The 16,064-nt window shown below is 37.8% G+C and overlaps 2 protein-coding genes across 3 annotated transcripts; one reads left to right on the forward strand and one right to left on the reverse strand.

Annotated features, from left to right (window-relative positions):
• Positions 1-1,290: 1,290 nt before the first annotated feature.
• LOC107598170 (lariat debranching enzyme) lies at positions 1,291-6,488 on the forward strand. The gene is made up of 8 exons (XM_016289445.1): positions 1,291-1,656; positions 1,874-1,998; positions 3,236-3,316; positions 3,398-3,483; positions 3,652-3,876; positions 4,205-4,282; positions 4,414-4,559; positions 5,323-6,488. The coding sequence occupies exons 1-8, from the start codon at positions 1,460-1,462 to the stop codon at positions 6,089-6,091; spliced, it is 1,707 nt and encodes a 568-aa protein (XP_016144931.1). The 5' UTR covers positions 1,291-1,459; the 3' UTR covers positions 6,092-6,488.
• Positions 6,489-6,965: 477 nt separating this feature from the next.
• LOC107598172 (ras-related protein Rab-5B-like) lies at positions 6,966-16,062 on the reverse strand. Of its 2 annotated transcripts, XM_016289451.1 has the most exons (7): positions 15,947-16,062; positions 15,818-15,879; positions 12,800-13,089; positions 10,986-11,137; positions 10,766-10,888; positions 9,890-9,983; positions 6,966-9,077 (listed from the first exon to the last, which is right to left on the reverse strand). In XM_016289451.1, the coding sequence occupies exons 3-7, from the start codon at positions 12,960-12,962 to the stop codon at positions 8,965-8,967; spliced, it is 645 nt and encodes a 214-aa protein (XP_016144937.1). In that variant the 5' UTR covers positions 12,963-13,089; positions 15,818-15,879; positions 15,947-16,062; the 3' UTR covers positions 6,966-8,964. The 2 variants fall into 2 exon arrangements, with proteins under 2 accessions (XP_016144937.1, XP_016144936.1); XM_016289450.1 differs by lacking the exon at positions 15,818-15,879.
• Between the last annotated feature and the right edge of the window lie 2 nt (positions 16,063-16,064).

Consider the following 16,064-nt stretch of genomic DNA (forward strand, 5'->3'; position numbering starts at 1 on the left):
GGGCGTTACCAGCACATTAGCCCATCAGATCATCATTTAACCGCTTCATCAGAGAATATCAAGCAGGTTTGATTTTTTTTTTGGAGCCCCAGCTCTAAATATAGACTGGAAACTAAATACAACTTTGATTTGACAGCTCTGAGCACATCCAGAAATGTTAGCCGAATAAACACACAGCCAGTCATCAAAAACCCCATCGCTTAATTTAAGATCAATCGCTAAATTCTATCTAATGTGTCTAATGTATATCTGAGTGATCCTGAAGTGAAAATGTGAGGTTTTAATGGGTATAATCAAAGAGACTCACGGATAACACGCTGATGCGTAAAGGGGCCTCCAGCAGGCACGCCATCATTCACTCAGCGGAACATTCACAGCGGCACTTTCCACACAAACACAGCTCAATCAGCGGAGTATTTACAGCAGCACTTTCTCCACAAGCTTGATTCAGCAGAACATGCAGAGCAGCACTTTCCACACCACCTCATCCCTATTTAATTATTATTATTTGCTTATATATATCTCTCTTTTTTTTAATCAAGGAATTAAATTAAAAGTAAAATTAAAAAGCAATGTATAATTTAAACAGTAATAACTATTTCTCATTACTCACATTATTTATTATATATTACTTATTTTTAAATGTAAAAAATTGAGAGAAAAAAAGAGACGCATCTTACAGCTGACATTTGCGCACCAAAAAGCATATGTTTTTTCTCATGAACGAATTTCACATTTTGGCACCTTGACATAAAAATGATCATCCGATGCAGCATTCTCTTTTAAGTGATTGGAGAAATCGTTTGTTTATTAATCATAAGGGATTTGATTGGTCCTCCCCGAATATGTGACACGGCGCTACTGGCTGCAATTTCCTCGCTGCTATTTCGGTTTCAAATTCAGAGTTCTTTGATTCTACTTCATTATTTGCCAAATTCAATACAACAAAAATGTATTGGTATGAATAGTAATACAAAGAAATGAAAAAGTAAAAACGAGGCATTTAACAGTAGAAAATTGTGAGTATTACATAAAAAAAGGTCCAAACCTGTTTTTATACAGTCTATGGTCCAAACAGACATTTGGTTAGTTCTGTAAGTTATTTTAGTTCATATACAAACAAAATCCTGCTAAATTTTGCATCGCTGTTTCATTATAAATTATATATAAAATTATAACGTACACACCGAATGCTGATCAAAGATTACTATTATTATTATTATTCTTAGATGAAGAACTAATATAAATGACGCAAAGTGCGGATGAAGATTAAAAATTGATTATGTGCTCTGGTCACATGACCGTTCTGCGCATGTGCAGAGTAGCATGTGAGTGAGTGCAGAGAGGCAAAACGGCTATTGAAAGAATGATGCCAAAGATGTATAGGTTTGACCTTCTGTGCGATGGGTAACGCGATTTGTCGTCTTTGAGTGTGAGGCTGTGAATTAGAGATACAAGGATGAAGGTGGCAGTAGAAGGCTGTTGTCATGGAGAGCTGGATAAGATCTATGAGAGCATCAGTTACCTGGAGAATAAAGAAGATGTGAAGGTGGATCTGCTGCTGTGCTGCGGAGACTTCCAGGCTGTCAGAAATGAAGGAGACATGAAGTGCATGGCGGTGCCTGCCAAATACAGACACATGCAAACTTTCTACAAGTAAGGAAACACCTGGTATTATTCAGTAGACAGATAACGTTATCTAATTAAATATTTGAATGAGAGTAATTTATTGTACTACAGAGACAGACTATACACAGGGATTGCATATTTATGTGAGAATTATTTGAAGTCCACTATATTTTAGTGAATTTTAAATAAACATTGCGTTGGTATTGGTCGATCATCGTTTCTCGTGTCAATCGGTTTTCTCAAGGTACTACTCTGGTGAGAAAAAGGCTCCTGTCCTGACAATTTTCATTGGCGGAAACCATGAGGCATCAAACCACCTGCAGGAGCTTCCATACGGAGGATGGGTGGCCCCCAACATCTATTACCTGGGTGAGATCTTTGGCTCATACTCGAACATGCAAACGTTATTACTTTAAAGGGGACCTCGGATGCAAAATTCACTTTTACATGGTGTTTGCATATAATGTGTCGTAGCAGTGTGTAGACACAAACACCCTACAAGGATAAAAATCCATTCACTACTTTTTTTAATCCCCCAAAAACCTGAACAGTCTCAATTATCAACCCGTTTTGATTTTCTGAGCAGTATGATGTCGTACTGCTCAGGCCCCGCCTACAACCGCTGACGGACTTTTCCCGTATTAGCATATTTCCCATAGATATGTATATCTATGATATTTCCGCCCTCAGTCAGTTCTACACTGTCTGCAGGTGTTTTGTAGCTGGATGTAAAAGTGAATATAAGAGCCACTGAGGACGCAGTGGATTAGTTTTGTTTTTGATGGTAATGCGCCACTGAATACACCTAAATTCATTATGTCAAAATGACATCGAAGCTTTTCTGAAGACAGATGGTCCCCTTCAAAGATACATTCATATAAAAACACCTGCATCGCATTTTGATTTTTAAACATGCAGACAGTGCTCATGTTCATTCAACAAAGTTTTTGACCTCGGGGTGAGCAGAGCTCATTAGCATTTAAAGAGACATGCACCGAAACGGGTCACTGTGAACAGAGCTGTTTCTGACAAGGTAAAAAGGGTGTTGTTTTACGGTACATTCACTCGGGGCGTTGGCGTCAATGGGAGGGCGTGTCTGAAGCTTGGTGCTTCAGTAACAACAGCCAATTACATTGGACCGCAATTGGTTAGCAGCTGAGCTAGGCTATTTGCATAAGGCGATCTGATTGGCTGACGGCTCCGTTGGCGCTTTAAAAGTTGAGAAATTTTTAACTTCTGCCGCAAGCAACGCCAGTGACGTGACGCCGACGGACACAAAATTCAGTTCGGCAACGCATGACGTCACCCATTCCAAGTAAATGAGAAGCGTTAACGCTGATGCCCCGTGTGAATGTACCCTTACATGACCACTGCGGAATTTTGACTAAAGTATGTTGCAGACATTTCATGAAGACCCTAAAGAATCATACCTAACTTAACTTGTGGAAAATGGGCATCCGATGTCTCCTTTAATATGTAATAAGATTAATAAGAGTTGTACTAAATTTGTGTTCTAATGTTGTATGATCAGTTTTTTTATGGTTTTCTTAATAGCACTTGGCTTAAATAGCAGTTCTCAATGGATTTGTTGTTCCTCATTCCTCAGGTTATGCTGGCGTTGTACGCTTTAAAGGTGTACGGATTGGCGGTCTTTCAGGAATATTCAAATCCCACGATTACAAGAAAGGTACATTTTAACAATTCCAAATCAGTTGTGTTATAAGAGCCAAATATGACATTTCTGAACTTTTTTTTTATGCAATTTCAGGACACATTGAGTTCCCGCCATACAGCCCAGAAACCTTGCGCAGTGTGTACCACATAAGGAACATTGATGTCTTCAAACTTAAACAGGTAAATCTTTGTGATATCTTTAAATCCAGTCATTTTAGAATAAAAAAAAAACTAGTTTATATGCATCTAGAGAAAACAGGAATCAAAATATAATTTACAGTTTAATTAATAAAAAGATGGAAATAATATTTAGCTGTCCGTGTATAATATCTAACCTAACTCCTCCAGATCAAGATGCCTATAGACATCTTCATGACTCATGATTGGCCACGAGGCATTTATCACTACGGCAACACAAACCAGCTTCTCCGCCAGAAGAAGTTCCTCAGACAGGAAGTGGAGAGCAGTACCTTGGGCAGCCCTGCTGCTGCAGAGATTCTAGACCACCTGCAGCCCACCTACTGGTTTTCAGCTCACCTGCACGTGAAGTTTGCTGCACTGATGCAGCATGAGGTGGGTCCTTGTGGGTATATATAAATATATGGAGAGATATAAACCTATCTACCAACACAATCTTTTGAAATAATTGTAATATGTTATATGCATTTAATATATTTTTAGTTATGTGTGTGTGTGATATATATATATATATATATATGACACAAAAATTCAACATGGCTTATGAAAATGCTTTTGGAATATCTGTATTTTATTCTTTCTATATCTCTCTTGCTGTTACATGCTACAGATGTGAAATGTGTGAAACACTAAGATGAGATGTAGATGTCAGCGCTTATTATTCATTATGAAGTAAATAACAACAAGCTATTTTTCAAAACAGGCTAAGAATAATGCTGCCCCAAAGATCACCAAGTTTCTCTCACTTGACAAGTGTCTTCCACATAGAGACTTTCTTCAGGTAATGATTCTGTTGTTTCCATCATCGAGCATGTTTCAAGCTCCTCCAGTAGTATCCACTTTGTCCAAATATTGTGAGTCCCAAACAGTAGATCTAGTCTTTGTGAGTGAATGAATGTTTTGATATTGCAGATTGTGGAGGTAGCAGACAGACCGGGCTCCTCTGAGCACCTTGAGTATGATCCAGAATGGCTGGCCATCTTAAAAGCGACAGACAACCTTCAGAAACCATCCTGCAATTTCTGGAACCCCCCACAAGACAATGGACTACACACTCGGTATAGACTACATTACAATGACCGCATTTACATGCGCATCATTTTCTGATTGCTTGCTAAGCCTTCGTTGTATTCCCAATAAATTCTGTTCTATTTTCGCTATTACTGTGGGAATCCTGGGTCTAGGTGCATTAACATAGCTACTATGTTAAGATTGAGTCTTAAAAATGAGTTTGACCAGCTAGCAGTTAGCCAAGTCTTTCTTACGTTTTGGATTCAAATTAGACCATTTTTTTATGTAACTGACTTTAAAAGTTATGACCAGTCTTGAAGAAAAAAATTAGATAACTTTTAGGACTTGTCTAAGCAGCGTATGTGGCATTTTTGAGGAAAGCATGATAGTTTTTTTTTTTTAGGAATCTTTGAAGAATAGAAAGTTCAAGTGAACAGCATTGATTGAAAATTTAATTTAATTTTATGACATTATTAATGTCTTTACGGTTACTTTTGATCAATTAAATGCATGTTGCTTAATATGTTTTTTTTTTCTTAAAAAAATAAAAATCCTTCTGACCCCAAATTTTGAACAGTAGTGTAATATCAGACTTATTATAGGCTTACATAATATTGAGAAATTGGCTAAACTGGTTTATAACAATCGGGTTAACACATTTACATTACATGCATACATAATTGTAATAAGACCAAATTCTAGTATTAATCAGAATATTGTGCACATAAATGCAGTCAATGTCTTGACTTGCACACAAATTAATTTCTATGTCTTAAGTATTTAGCCATTCTGTTCCTCTGCTTCTTTCAGGTGGGATTTCAGTGCATCAGAGGAAGCTATGATGAAAGTCGTGAGTGATTTGAGCGGTGACCTTTGCATCCCTGAAAATTTCAGCCTGACCGTGCCTGCCTATGACCCCAGCCGCCCTCAACCCAATGCCCACCCGGCCTACTCCACCAACCCCCAAACCACAGAGTTGTGTGCCACCCTCAGCTTGACAGACATCTATATCCTGGCTGGGCAGAGTGGGCAGGCTTATGGAGAGGAGGGCGCCACCGGTGCGACTGAAGAAGAGGAGGATGAGGACAGCACAGGGAGCGTAGACGAACCCAGCGAGTACCCCACCGACACCTCCGGCCTCTCCAGCTCCTACAACCCTGATGAAATCACCATTGAGGATGAATGGGAGGAGGTAGAGGATGAGAGAGTAGAATGTGCCGAGGGGAAAGGGACCGACGCAGTGGTTCCAGAAGGGCAGGTGGGGAGCCAGGACAGTGATAGAGACAGCAGTCCCCAGCGAGAGACGGCTAATAGACTGATCTTACCGCCCCCGTGTACTGCACCAGAATCGGAGGCTCCACTACGCTCCTTGCAGCCTCTTTCTCTTCCCCCTCCTTCAGCATCCCTCTCTCAGGGCAGCTCAGAAGAGGAGGGGGGCTTCACTTCAGCCAGGGTCCCCAAACGCAACAGCGGGGAGACGACACCGGGGTTAGCAATTCACACGGGCGGCACACCTCAGATCAAACGGAGAAACCAGAGTATCTACACCGCAGTAGAGGATGAGGAGAGTGAGGGCTAGATAAATGCAATTATGTTTTCCGATCAGCTAATTACTACTAAGTATGATCTGCCGGATAGTTTGCTGTCTCTTTATGAGTCTGAAGAGTTGAACGGGTTGCTAGACCGATTTAACATAAATCATCATCTGCTTGGTAACCACTGTTTTTAAATAACAGGATTTTTGTTGTTGTTGTTGTTTATGAGTGTGAGGAGTTAAAGAAAAACTATTTTCAGAAATGTCAAGGTTTGGAACAACCAATTTTTCTTTGTATTTTTATGTGTATAAAGTAACACCACAACCGTTAATTTGTATCTTGTATTTGTCATTTATTTTCCATTGTGATGAGTTTTAATGATCTGTTCCTTTCTATATTTTTAGCCAAATATATCACTTCACACTCAGTAGTTTACTCTGTCTTGGCTGTTATTTTATTAGCTTTGTGGTGATTGATGTATTTACAATAAAATGGTAAAGCCAAATCAAAGTCTAAATAATATTTGATCCTGATGTCTTTTTTTTGTTGTATATTCTATCTCAGTCTTTCATAAAAAGGCAATAACTGCAGCAACTTTCGTTTTTGGCTAACCAGTGTCACTGAGCTGTTGGCATCATCCTGGTTACCTCAACAAAAAGCAAATATTTTTCAATCGTGTTTTGAATAATTGCATAAAATGAGCTCTGTGACCAACAAAAGTTTATGATACACATTCATAAAGATAATCTTCATTTGTGAAAACATGACATTTTTATGAATTTTGAAGCATAAATGCAAAAAAAATAATAATTAAGGCAATAAATGGATTACAAATTCAGTCTTTAATTTCAATCTTCAAGAAATCACGAGTATTGTATTACTAATATATTTTATGTCGTAGAATAAAATGTGGAAATAACTTGAGCTTGTGTTAACCACAGACTTGAAGGCATTTAACTAAAACCCATCGACTTCAGAACAATGGAAGCGTATGTGCAAAAATGCTCACTTGTTTTTGGATTTTCCCCCAGCACTCTATATTAGAGATTAAACTTCTATATTCCGATCTCGAACCATTCCAGTCATGCTCTGTTGACTTTTCAAGTTGGACGTTTGACCTGGAGTGCCATTCCGGTTATATTCAAGCAGGAGGAGGGGATATTCCAAAGTTCTGAGTGTGGAATGCAGCACTGTATTCCTAGAGAGCTATCTATTAGCATTCAGCACTAGGAGTGTTTGGGAAACCTGTCTGGTCAGTATGTTTGCTATATCATTTGGTGCTGCTACTGACATTTAGTTTAGACACTTTAAATTGTTGAATGCTTCTTCCTCATAAACGACTGTTAGCAGGCTAGTCGAAAAAGCCACGGAAACTAAAGCCACATTTTATTCATAGCAGAACAGCACAGCTTTATTTAACATTTCAGTTCACAAAGGTGTTAACAGGAGATCAGATCTATTCCACAAAAAAGGTGGACCTGAAGACACATGACAAATGACTTCTAGCTGTGTGACACCATATTATGATACCTAATTCATTCCCTAAATGACCATATAAATGTATTGGTAACCCATTGAATTACTGACTAAAATAAATTTTAAATAAACATTTTTATACACATCAACAAACAGCATCCATAAAACAAAACTTCATAAATGACTCTGTTACTAACACGCTCAACTAATTATTCTTACAGGTTTTTGCCTGTACACTTCGGGCCACCGTCTCGAAACGCTACTTTTCGGCGGTCTGACGACCTCAAACAAGCCCAAAACAAAGAACACGGAAAAAACGGAGTAGGCACTTCTTTTTTTCCCACTATTTCAGGGGCTTTGTGGACCAAAATTTCCCTTGCTGTTATTTGCCGTCCCGGCATAACGCACAACAATGGTTGCTAAATCATTCACGTTGTTGATTTGTGGTTGCTTGAATATTTTTGTTGCTTTTTAATAACACATACTGAGACATTGACCTAGTATTGCATGACTTCCTAGTCCAGAAGAATCAATGTGCGTTATTCTGCGATTACTCGTGAAGCGAAATGGTTTACGATCATCTACGGTCATCTGGTTTCTGCCAATGTGTTGTGAATGATTTGTCGATTGTTTCTTAAACAGTAGTTTACACAAAGCGACGAGAACGTAGAGAAGGCATCGTAGAGCTTGCTGTTGTTTCGTGAACTTCAACGCTAAACTTCAAGATCAATGTGGTCGGGAGAAGGAAATGGGATAGGGAAGACAACAGTGGTGTTCTTCAATACTTTTTGGTTCTAAGATGAATGACGAGCTACGTAAGGGAGACCAGTTCGAACAAAGGTAATAAATAAAGCTGGAGGCTGAAGAAAACAAGTTCAAGGTGAATGAATAACTTCTGCTTCAGTGTTCCTTTTGTAAAATTTAGTAGATGTGGCTCATGGTTGGAGAATTGCTAGGTTAGGTGCTGACTTCCTTCCAGTGTCTGAGTTGGGATCAGAATGGGAGAGCCCAGAGCATACGGATACTCTGTAGATTTCGCTTGAAGACTTCCAGCTATTTTAAGGGGGCTTTATGGACCATCTCGGTTCATTCTAGGACTGAGAACGGGATTTGTCGATTAAATAATTCTTCTGTTCATTGTGATTCTTCTGTGTTCCTGTATCTCTTTGCCAATCTCTTTTTTCAATCTCCAAATGATCAGTATTTACTGCCAGATATGACAGTGTCCATCGTCCGTTCACTTTCTGCCCTGTCCATCAGAAGTCTTCCTTGAAAAATCTCTTTATGGCATCACTGAGGGATTTTTCCTCAATATCTTTCTGTTCTTCCTCTATCCTTCTATTTCTTTCTGTATCCGTCTTAGGAGGTGAAAGGGTAAAGGGTGGGATTTTGGGAAGGAGCAGGTGTCGGTGGTCTCCCGTGGTGGAGTGTTGACAGGCCTTTAGTTCCCACAGCAGCTTCGAGTGGACTGTGCATCTGGTTCCTGAAGGTTTACCCCCCTGTGTCGGGCAGCATGCGTGGGGTTTTGGGTGTCTGTTTTTGGCATCTTTTTTGCTATTGAAAAAAAAAAAGAGAGTTGAATGAAAAATAACGAGCCTTAATACTGTTCATAACGTCAATCTTTTGTTTAAAGTTGGCATGAAATGAAAATTCACTATTTCTTAAATTGTTATTGAATTTATTGCGAAAGTAATCATCCATGCATGTTTCTTTTTTTCTGAACTTGTCATTTTTAATCAAAATGTCACAAATTCGATCTGCCAGGAAAACGGACTTCTCTTTGGTGACATGCCAGACATCTTCAATCATGTAGTCTGTTTAAACCCTGTCCTTTTCTTACATTTGACTGCAAGCTTGTGTTCAGATCTGCCTCCAATCAACAACTGACTAAAAGAAACATGTTTGCTTTTTTTGATAGTCTGTTTCACTTGGATGTACTTGAATGGTACATGACATGCCAGAAAAAATAAATTGATCGTGCGCACGATTTACTAATTTGTTCCCTTGATGTACTAAAACATGCACAAGATTACTATTTTGTTCCCTCGATTTGCTAAATCGTGCACACAATTTAGTCTACTAATTTTTTCTTGCATGTCACATGCGGGGCTCTGTACGGATGTACGTCACAATTGAAAAGAAAAGATCTGTCGCTACTTCCGTTTCATCACAACTTCACAAATAAAGAATAATGCAACATAATTAAGAAATGACTAGCAATCTGGAAAATCTGGAACTGGGAGAGTATGCAGGGGAATTTTAATTCTGCCTGTAAACAAAAGTCTAACAATTTTCTAAAGCCTAAGGTTTACAATAACCAGGTGCAGAAGAGAATACACTAGTAAGAAGACGGCTTTAACGCTCACCAATGGCCAGGAACAACTCGTTTACATTCATTGCAGTCTTGGCAGATGTTTCCATGAAAAGCAAGCCTGTGTCTTCTGCATATGTCTGGGCTTCCTGTACAGAAATGTAAAATTAATATCTGGGTTACGGCACACAAGACATTAAAGAAATAGTCAACAGTTTTGGCTGCAAAATGTAATTTTTTTAAATATAAAATGTACCACCATTAACACAACTATATACACAAATATATGCTTTTATACAGCAAAGATGCATTAAATTGATAAAAGAGTGGCAGTAAAGACATTTATAATGCTACAAAGGATTTCGATTTCACATAAATGCTCTCTGTTCTTCTGAACTTCCTATTCATCAAAAAATCCTGAAAATCACGGTTTCCACAAAACATTGATAATAATAAGAGATATTTCCTAAGCACCAAATAAGCATATCAGAATGATTTCTGAAGGATTATGTGACACTGAAGACTGGAGTAACGGCTGCTCAAAATTCAGCTTTGCCGTCAAAGGAATAATAACATTATAAAATATATTAAAAATAAAAGTTATTTTAAATTAATATTTCACAATGTTTTACTGGATTTCTGATCAAATAAAAGCAGTCTTCGTGTGCATAAGAGGCTTCTTTCAAAACCATTAAAAATCTCACCAACCACAAACTTTTGAATGGTACCGCATTTTGACATTGAAACATTTTAATTATGTTCCGTGTGCTTTTTAAGGTTGAAATACAAACAGCACCACACTATGCACACAACAATCCCAGAGCTATTCATAAATCAAACCCCGATGTGAGTCTTTTTGTCATTTCATTGACAGGAAAAACCCTAACACCACCCATGTCTTGAAATATGATTAAAGAAAGAAAGGTATGACCTCATAATCCACAAGTCTCTTGTCTGCTAGGTCAGCCTTGTTTCCTGCGAGAGCAATGACAATATTGGGACTGGCCTGCCGCTGCAGCTCTTTCACCCAAGCCTTTGCTCGCTCGAATGTTTCCTACAAACACATGGCTAAACACTAAGCAACAAATCTACTATTTTACCAAATGAAAGTTTGTATCCTTTATATAAAGTGTGTACCATTGTAAACTTACAGGCTTGGTGATGTCAAAAACTACAATAGCCGCCTGGGCTCCACGGTAGTACATAGGGGCCAAGCTGTGGTAGCGCTCCTGTCCAGCCGTGTCCCAAATCTCAAACTTCACTGTAGTGTCATCCAGACAAACAGACTGTGCCAAGAATGCAGCTGATGGTGAGCAACAGATAAAAAAAAAAAAGATAAGTAATCTAAGCCAGAGATTCAAAGATTAATAATACTGATGAGTCCTGACATTCTTTGTTCTTGGAATCAGGGTTATAAAAATGACAAAATCATAAAATACTAAAACTTTCACTCAAAATGGACATTCAAACTAACAAAAATTAAAGGGAAAAGTACTTCTAAATATATAAAAATACTATAATAGTATACAAATAATGCTAATAAAACTGTTTTGAATAGAATACTAAAACTTAGTTTTTAATGTACAAACAAAACAGTATGGTCTAAATACAGCAAGGGTAAAGCAAGTGTAAAAACTTATATTAAAGCTAATGAACAATTTACTAAGCAGTAGAATTTTTTTTAAATAATTTTAATTTATTTGAATTAATTATTCATCGAACATCTGCATCTTTTATTATATACTGCTGTTGCTGCAGTTTTATAAAAGCAAAAAGCCACTCAAGGCAGTGTTTTAATGTGATTTTATCTTCAGTTCATGCTTTTAAATACCCCTTAACCGTGGTAAAATCACTGCGATCCATGACCTCAAGTGCTTTATTACTTTAGCAAGAACTCCAGTCTAATATTAGTGTTAAGCAATTAGCAATGAGTTCATTTATTTGGTATATGTCTGATTCTAATTTATGGGAGCCAAAGTCTATAACAATGTTTGCAAATACTAGTGTGAAGATTATACTCCAAGATAGTGAACCTGGTTTGTCATCATACTCACACGTGATGGCATCTACTGCTATGACTAGGTACAAGATCAGCTCAGTTTGAAGTCAAGTTAACACAATGTTACAGATCGATGTAAAGAATCCACAAGTGTGTTCTCACGGCTGACTGTGCCGCTCTCACCCAATGGGACTCTGACAAGGCTCTCCCTGGTATTCTTCCAACGCTTGAAGTGTTTATTTGCAAAACGGGGTAATAGGCAAAAATTTAGGTGTACAATTGTGTGTGTGATTTTTTTAAACTAGTGTTCATGTAGCACAATTGGTTGTGCATGGTAAAAGGATCTACCAAATTATGTACAATACCATTCAAACTTTCGGGGTCAGTAATATTTGCAATGTTTTTGAAAGAATTCTCTTATACTCACCAAGGCTGCAATTATTTGTCTAAAAAAATAAAGAGTAAAAACGGTAGTATTATGAAATATTATTAAAGTATGTTCTATTTTAATACATTTTAAAATGTAATTAATTACTCTGAGAGCAAATCTGAATTTTTAGCAGCCACTACTCCAGTCATCAGTGTCACATGATCTTACAGAACCCATTCTAATATGCTGATTTGGTGCTTAAGAAATATTTATTATTATCAATGCAGAAGTGGAAACGGAGATACATTTTTTAAGCATTCTTTGATGAATAAAAAGTACAAAAGAACAGCATTCATTTGAAGTTGAATACTTTTTTTTGTAACAATGCAATAATCTTAACTGTCACTTTAAATAATTTTTAATGTGTCCTTGCTGAATAAAAGTATTAATTTATTTCAAAAACCAAAACTTACTGACCCCAAACTTTTGATCGGTACTGTATGTAGGAATGTAAATGCTTTAAAACAACCAAAATCTACCTAAATATCAATACCCATGTTTATGAACTCAATTCAAATTCATCACCTATGCCTCACCTCCAATGGTGGTCTCCTGAAACTCATCAAACTGGCCCTTAACAAAGCGCAGCACCAGGCTGGACTTGCCTACGGCCATGTCTCCCAGCAGCACCAATTTGAACTGGCAGATCTTGGTCTGCGGTAGGCTTCCATTGGCCCTGCTGGTCCCGCGAGTGCTCATGATGTAGGAAGGGTGGCCGTCCTCCCTGACAGCGTCTTTAAAAGCAGCAACTTAAAACAGTCAAGTTTTTTTTTTTTTAAGTACTGGAGACTTTTTAAGTTGTGAGGACAGCTGTCAGACTGTGATGCTAAAAAACAAACAACAATAAGAGTAGGATGTTAGTGGAATGGGTAGTGGAAGAGGAAGAAACTTACAACTAAAACATTCTGGTAAAGTGAGTGAGTGAGTGACGTGACATGTGGCCAAGTATGGTTTCCCATACTAGGAATTAGTGCTCTGCATTTAACCCATCCAAAGCTCACACACACAGCAGTGAACACCCACACACCGTGAACACACACCTGGAGCAGTGGGCAGCCAAGGGCACCTCAGTCGTGGTATTGAAGGTGGGAGAGAGCGCTGTACATTCCCCCCACCTACAATTCCTGCCGGACCTGAGACTCGAACTCGCAACCTTTGGGTCAGGCCAGGAGAGATAACTTACTGAAAATGACTGTTTTTGTCATTACAAGCAATTAAAAACACACCGAGACATTTTTTAAAATATCTTCTTTTATGTTCCACAGAAGACAGCTCGTCATTAGGGATGTAACGATTCACTCAACTCAAGATTCGATTCACAATTTTGATTTCACCATTCGATTTTCACCATTCATTCACCAATCACAAAATGAGATTGAAGACATTATACAGTAAATGAAAAGGTGTCGTTTTATTAGGCTATTGCTGCATGTTTCTTCGAGAAATTGAAATATAACAAAACTAAATTGAAATTTTAAAACAAACCCCAAATCAAACAAGTTACACAAATAAAAGAAATCTCTTAATATGAACAAACTAAGGCTTTCTCGGTGCTCTTTCCATTTAAAAAAAAGAGGCAACCACTGGATTTTAATCGTGATCCAAACAAAGATGCAGCATACATGCAGCATGAGTAGTTTTTAATCTAAATTAGACTGTATAATTTCGAAATTTGAAGCAAAAACAGAAGGGTCTGACTCTGACTTTAGTTTTGTGAAACTATACTACATAAAACATCTCTGAACGAAACAGCAGACGAGCTGAATGAGACGCAGATTCACTCTCTGACAGCAGGTGGCGCTTATGAACAGCAATAATACAGTGTTTCCTGGGTTACCGCTGTGAACAAAGCAGAGCTGTGCTTATGAACAATACATATATAGTCAGTTCCCCTCAGAGATACATTCACATAAACTCCTACTCCAATTGCATCGCGATTTGTTTGGCATCTCAACTGATTTGAATCGTCACATATTTGAATCGATTTCCGACCGGCTCGCGGTTAATCGTTACATCCCTACTAATCATACGTGTTTGCAACCACATGAGGGTGAGTAAATGATGCCAAAATGTTCATTTCTGGGTAATCTATCCCTTCAACTATGCTCTAGTAAAAACTACTATGGCTATAGCAAAACTAAACTAAAACAAATCAAATAACAGGCAAAAACAGTTGAACCATTCTCGTCTCCCTCTCTACACAGCCAAATTACAACTTTCAAGTCAGCAGTCATAACCACAGATGCTCGAAGTAGTGAATCAGTTCTCATCAGAAATAGGGAAGCTGATGAGTAAAGCAACAAAATAACATTTCTTAGGTAAGAGTTCATTGCTAAACATCCTCATGACAGTTTAAATCTTTGTCATAAACTTTCGTAAATAATAATATTTCTGATTCAACAGCTTAAAAATGTCTCAAGAAAACAAGGTGGCAAGTATCTCAACTCAAGTGAACTTCAAGATTGTTTTGATGGGCATAGCACGAAACAAATCAACACTTATCTCGGCATCTCAGTGAAAATATCTGGATATTGAAAGTACAGCCTCCCTCATACATTCCAAATCCACAGTTCCTCCCCAAGAATGAATTTTATTGTTGAAAATTCCTCTTGTGATGGATGGCGACATAAACAATGATCACTAACCTAGATATTGTGCACCAGTTTGTCCACCAGTTTTGTGAAACTGTCACCTCTTTGTGGTTTCTCAGTTGTGTGCTGTTCTGCTCTCTGAGTTTGCATCAGTGTCGTTTTGCAGTGCAAATATTTATAGCTTAACTTCTTTAAGTACATAAGTCGAAGTCGGCTGGCCATTTCATACAGCAACATAAAGGCATTAAATAAAGTGGTAGTAAAATAACAATATAATCAAAGCACTCACTGTTGAGCTGATTGTAATTATACAGTTATATTGATAATGTTGTTGTAATTAATTGCATTTACACATACTGCTTGACATTTCCATTGTAAAAATAAAGAGTTACCATGATTTGCACTCACATTTTCTCACATAGTGAAGCTATAGGGTGGCCAGTGTTATACAGTATTTGTCCATTTGAATGTTGTGTTTCATCCTGAATATTCATAACCTTCAACTATCCATTAGACCCTCCAGTTTTACATAACATCTTTAATCCATAATTTTGACCAGTATGTCAACTGTATACTGCATGCGAATTAATGCATAAGTCCAATAAACAGATGCAAGTCTAATCTAATCTAATAATCACGTGGAAGCCTATTGATCTGATTAATAACTCTATTAATAAAGCATATCTCTACTGATCCGATTAATCACGTGTATGTCCATCGATTTGATTAATTACTCTAAAAATAAGGTGTTTGTTTATTGATCTGATTTATCACTCTATTAATATGGCATATATATATATATATATATTGATCTGAAAAAAACTATAATAATCAAGGACATATCTGCTTATCTAATGCATAACTGTAAAACCAGGTGTATGTGTAGGTGATCTAATCCATAACTCTGTCAGTCAGGTGATTGTGTCTGATGGAATGCATTAGAGACGCAATACAGACTCTGACCATTAACGTGACTCGTCTCGATCCAGGCGAAGCGGGCCGAGCGGTGCCATGAACATCAGTTTCTAAAAGAATAACACCTCTTTTACATACATAGAGTCATATAAAACTACCAACATTAGGGATATCTACCTGTTGTTGCCAGGCGCTGCTGTTTTCGTGGTGGCTGTTCGGCTGTTGGTCTATCAGCTGGTTATCGGTCTGCAAGCACTTCCGCACATCCGCGCATGCGCAGTGAGCAACACAAGTC

Source organism: Sinocyclocheilus grahami, unplaced genomic scaffold (genome assembly GCF_001515645.1).
Source record: "Sinocyclocheilus grahami isolate Dianchi unplaced genomic scaffold, SAMN03320097.WGS_v1.1 scaffold246.1, whole genome shotgun sequence".
In the NCBI taxonomy this organism is placed as follows: domain Eukaryota; kingdom Metazoa; phylum Chordata; class Actinopteri; order Cypriniformes; family Cyprinidae; genus Sinocyclocheilus; species Sinocyclocheilus grahami.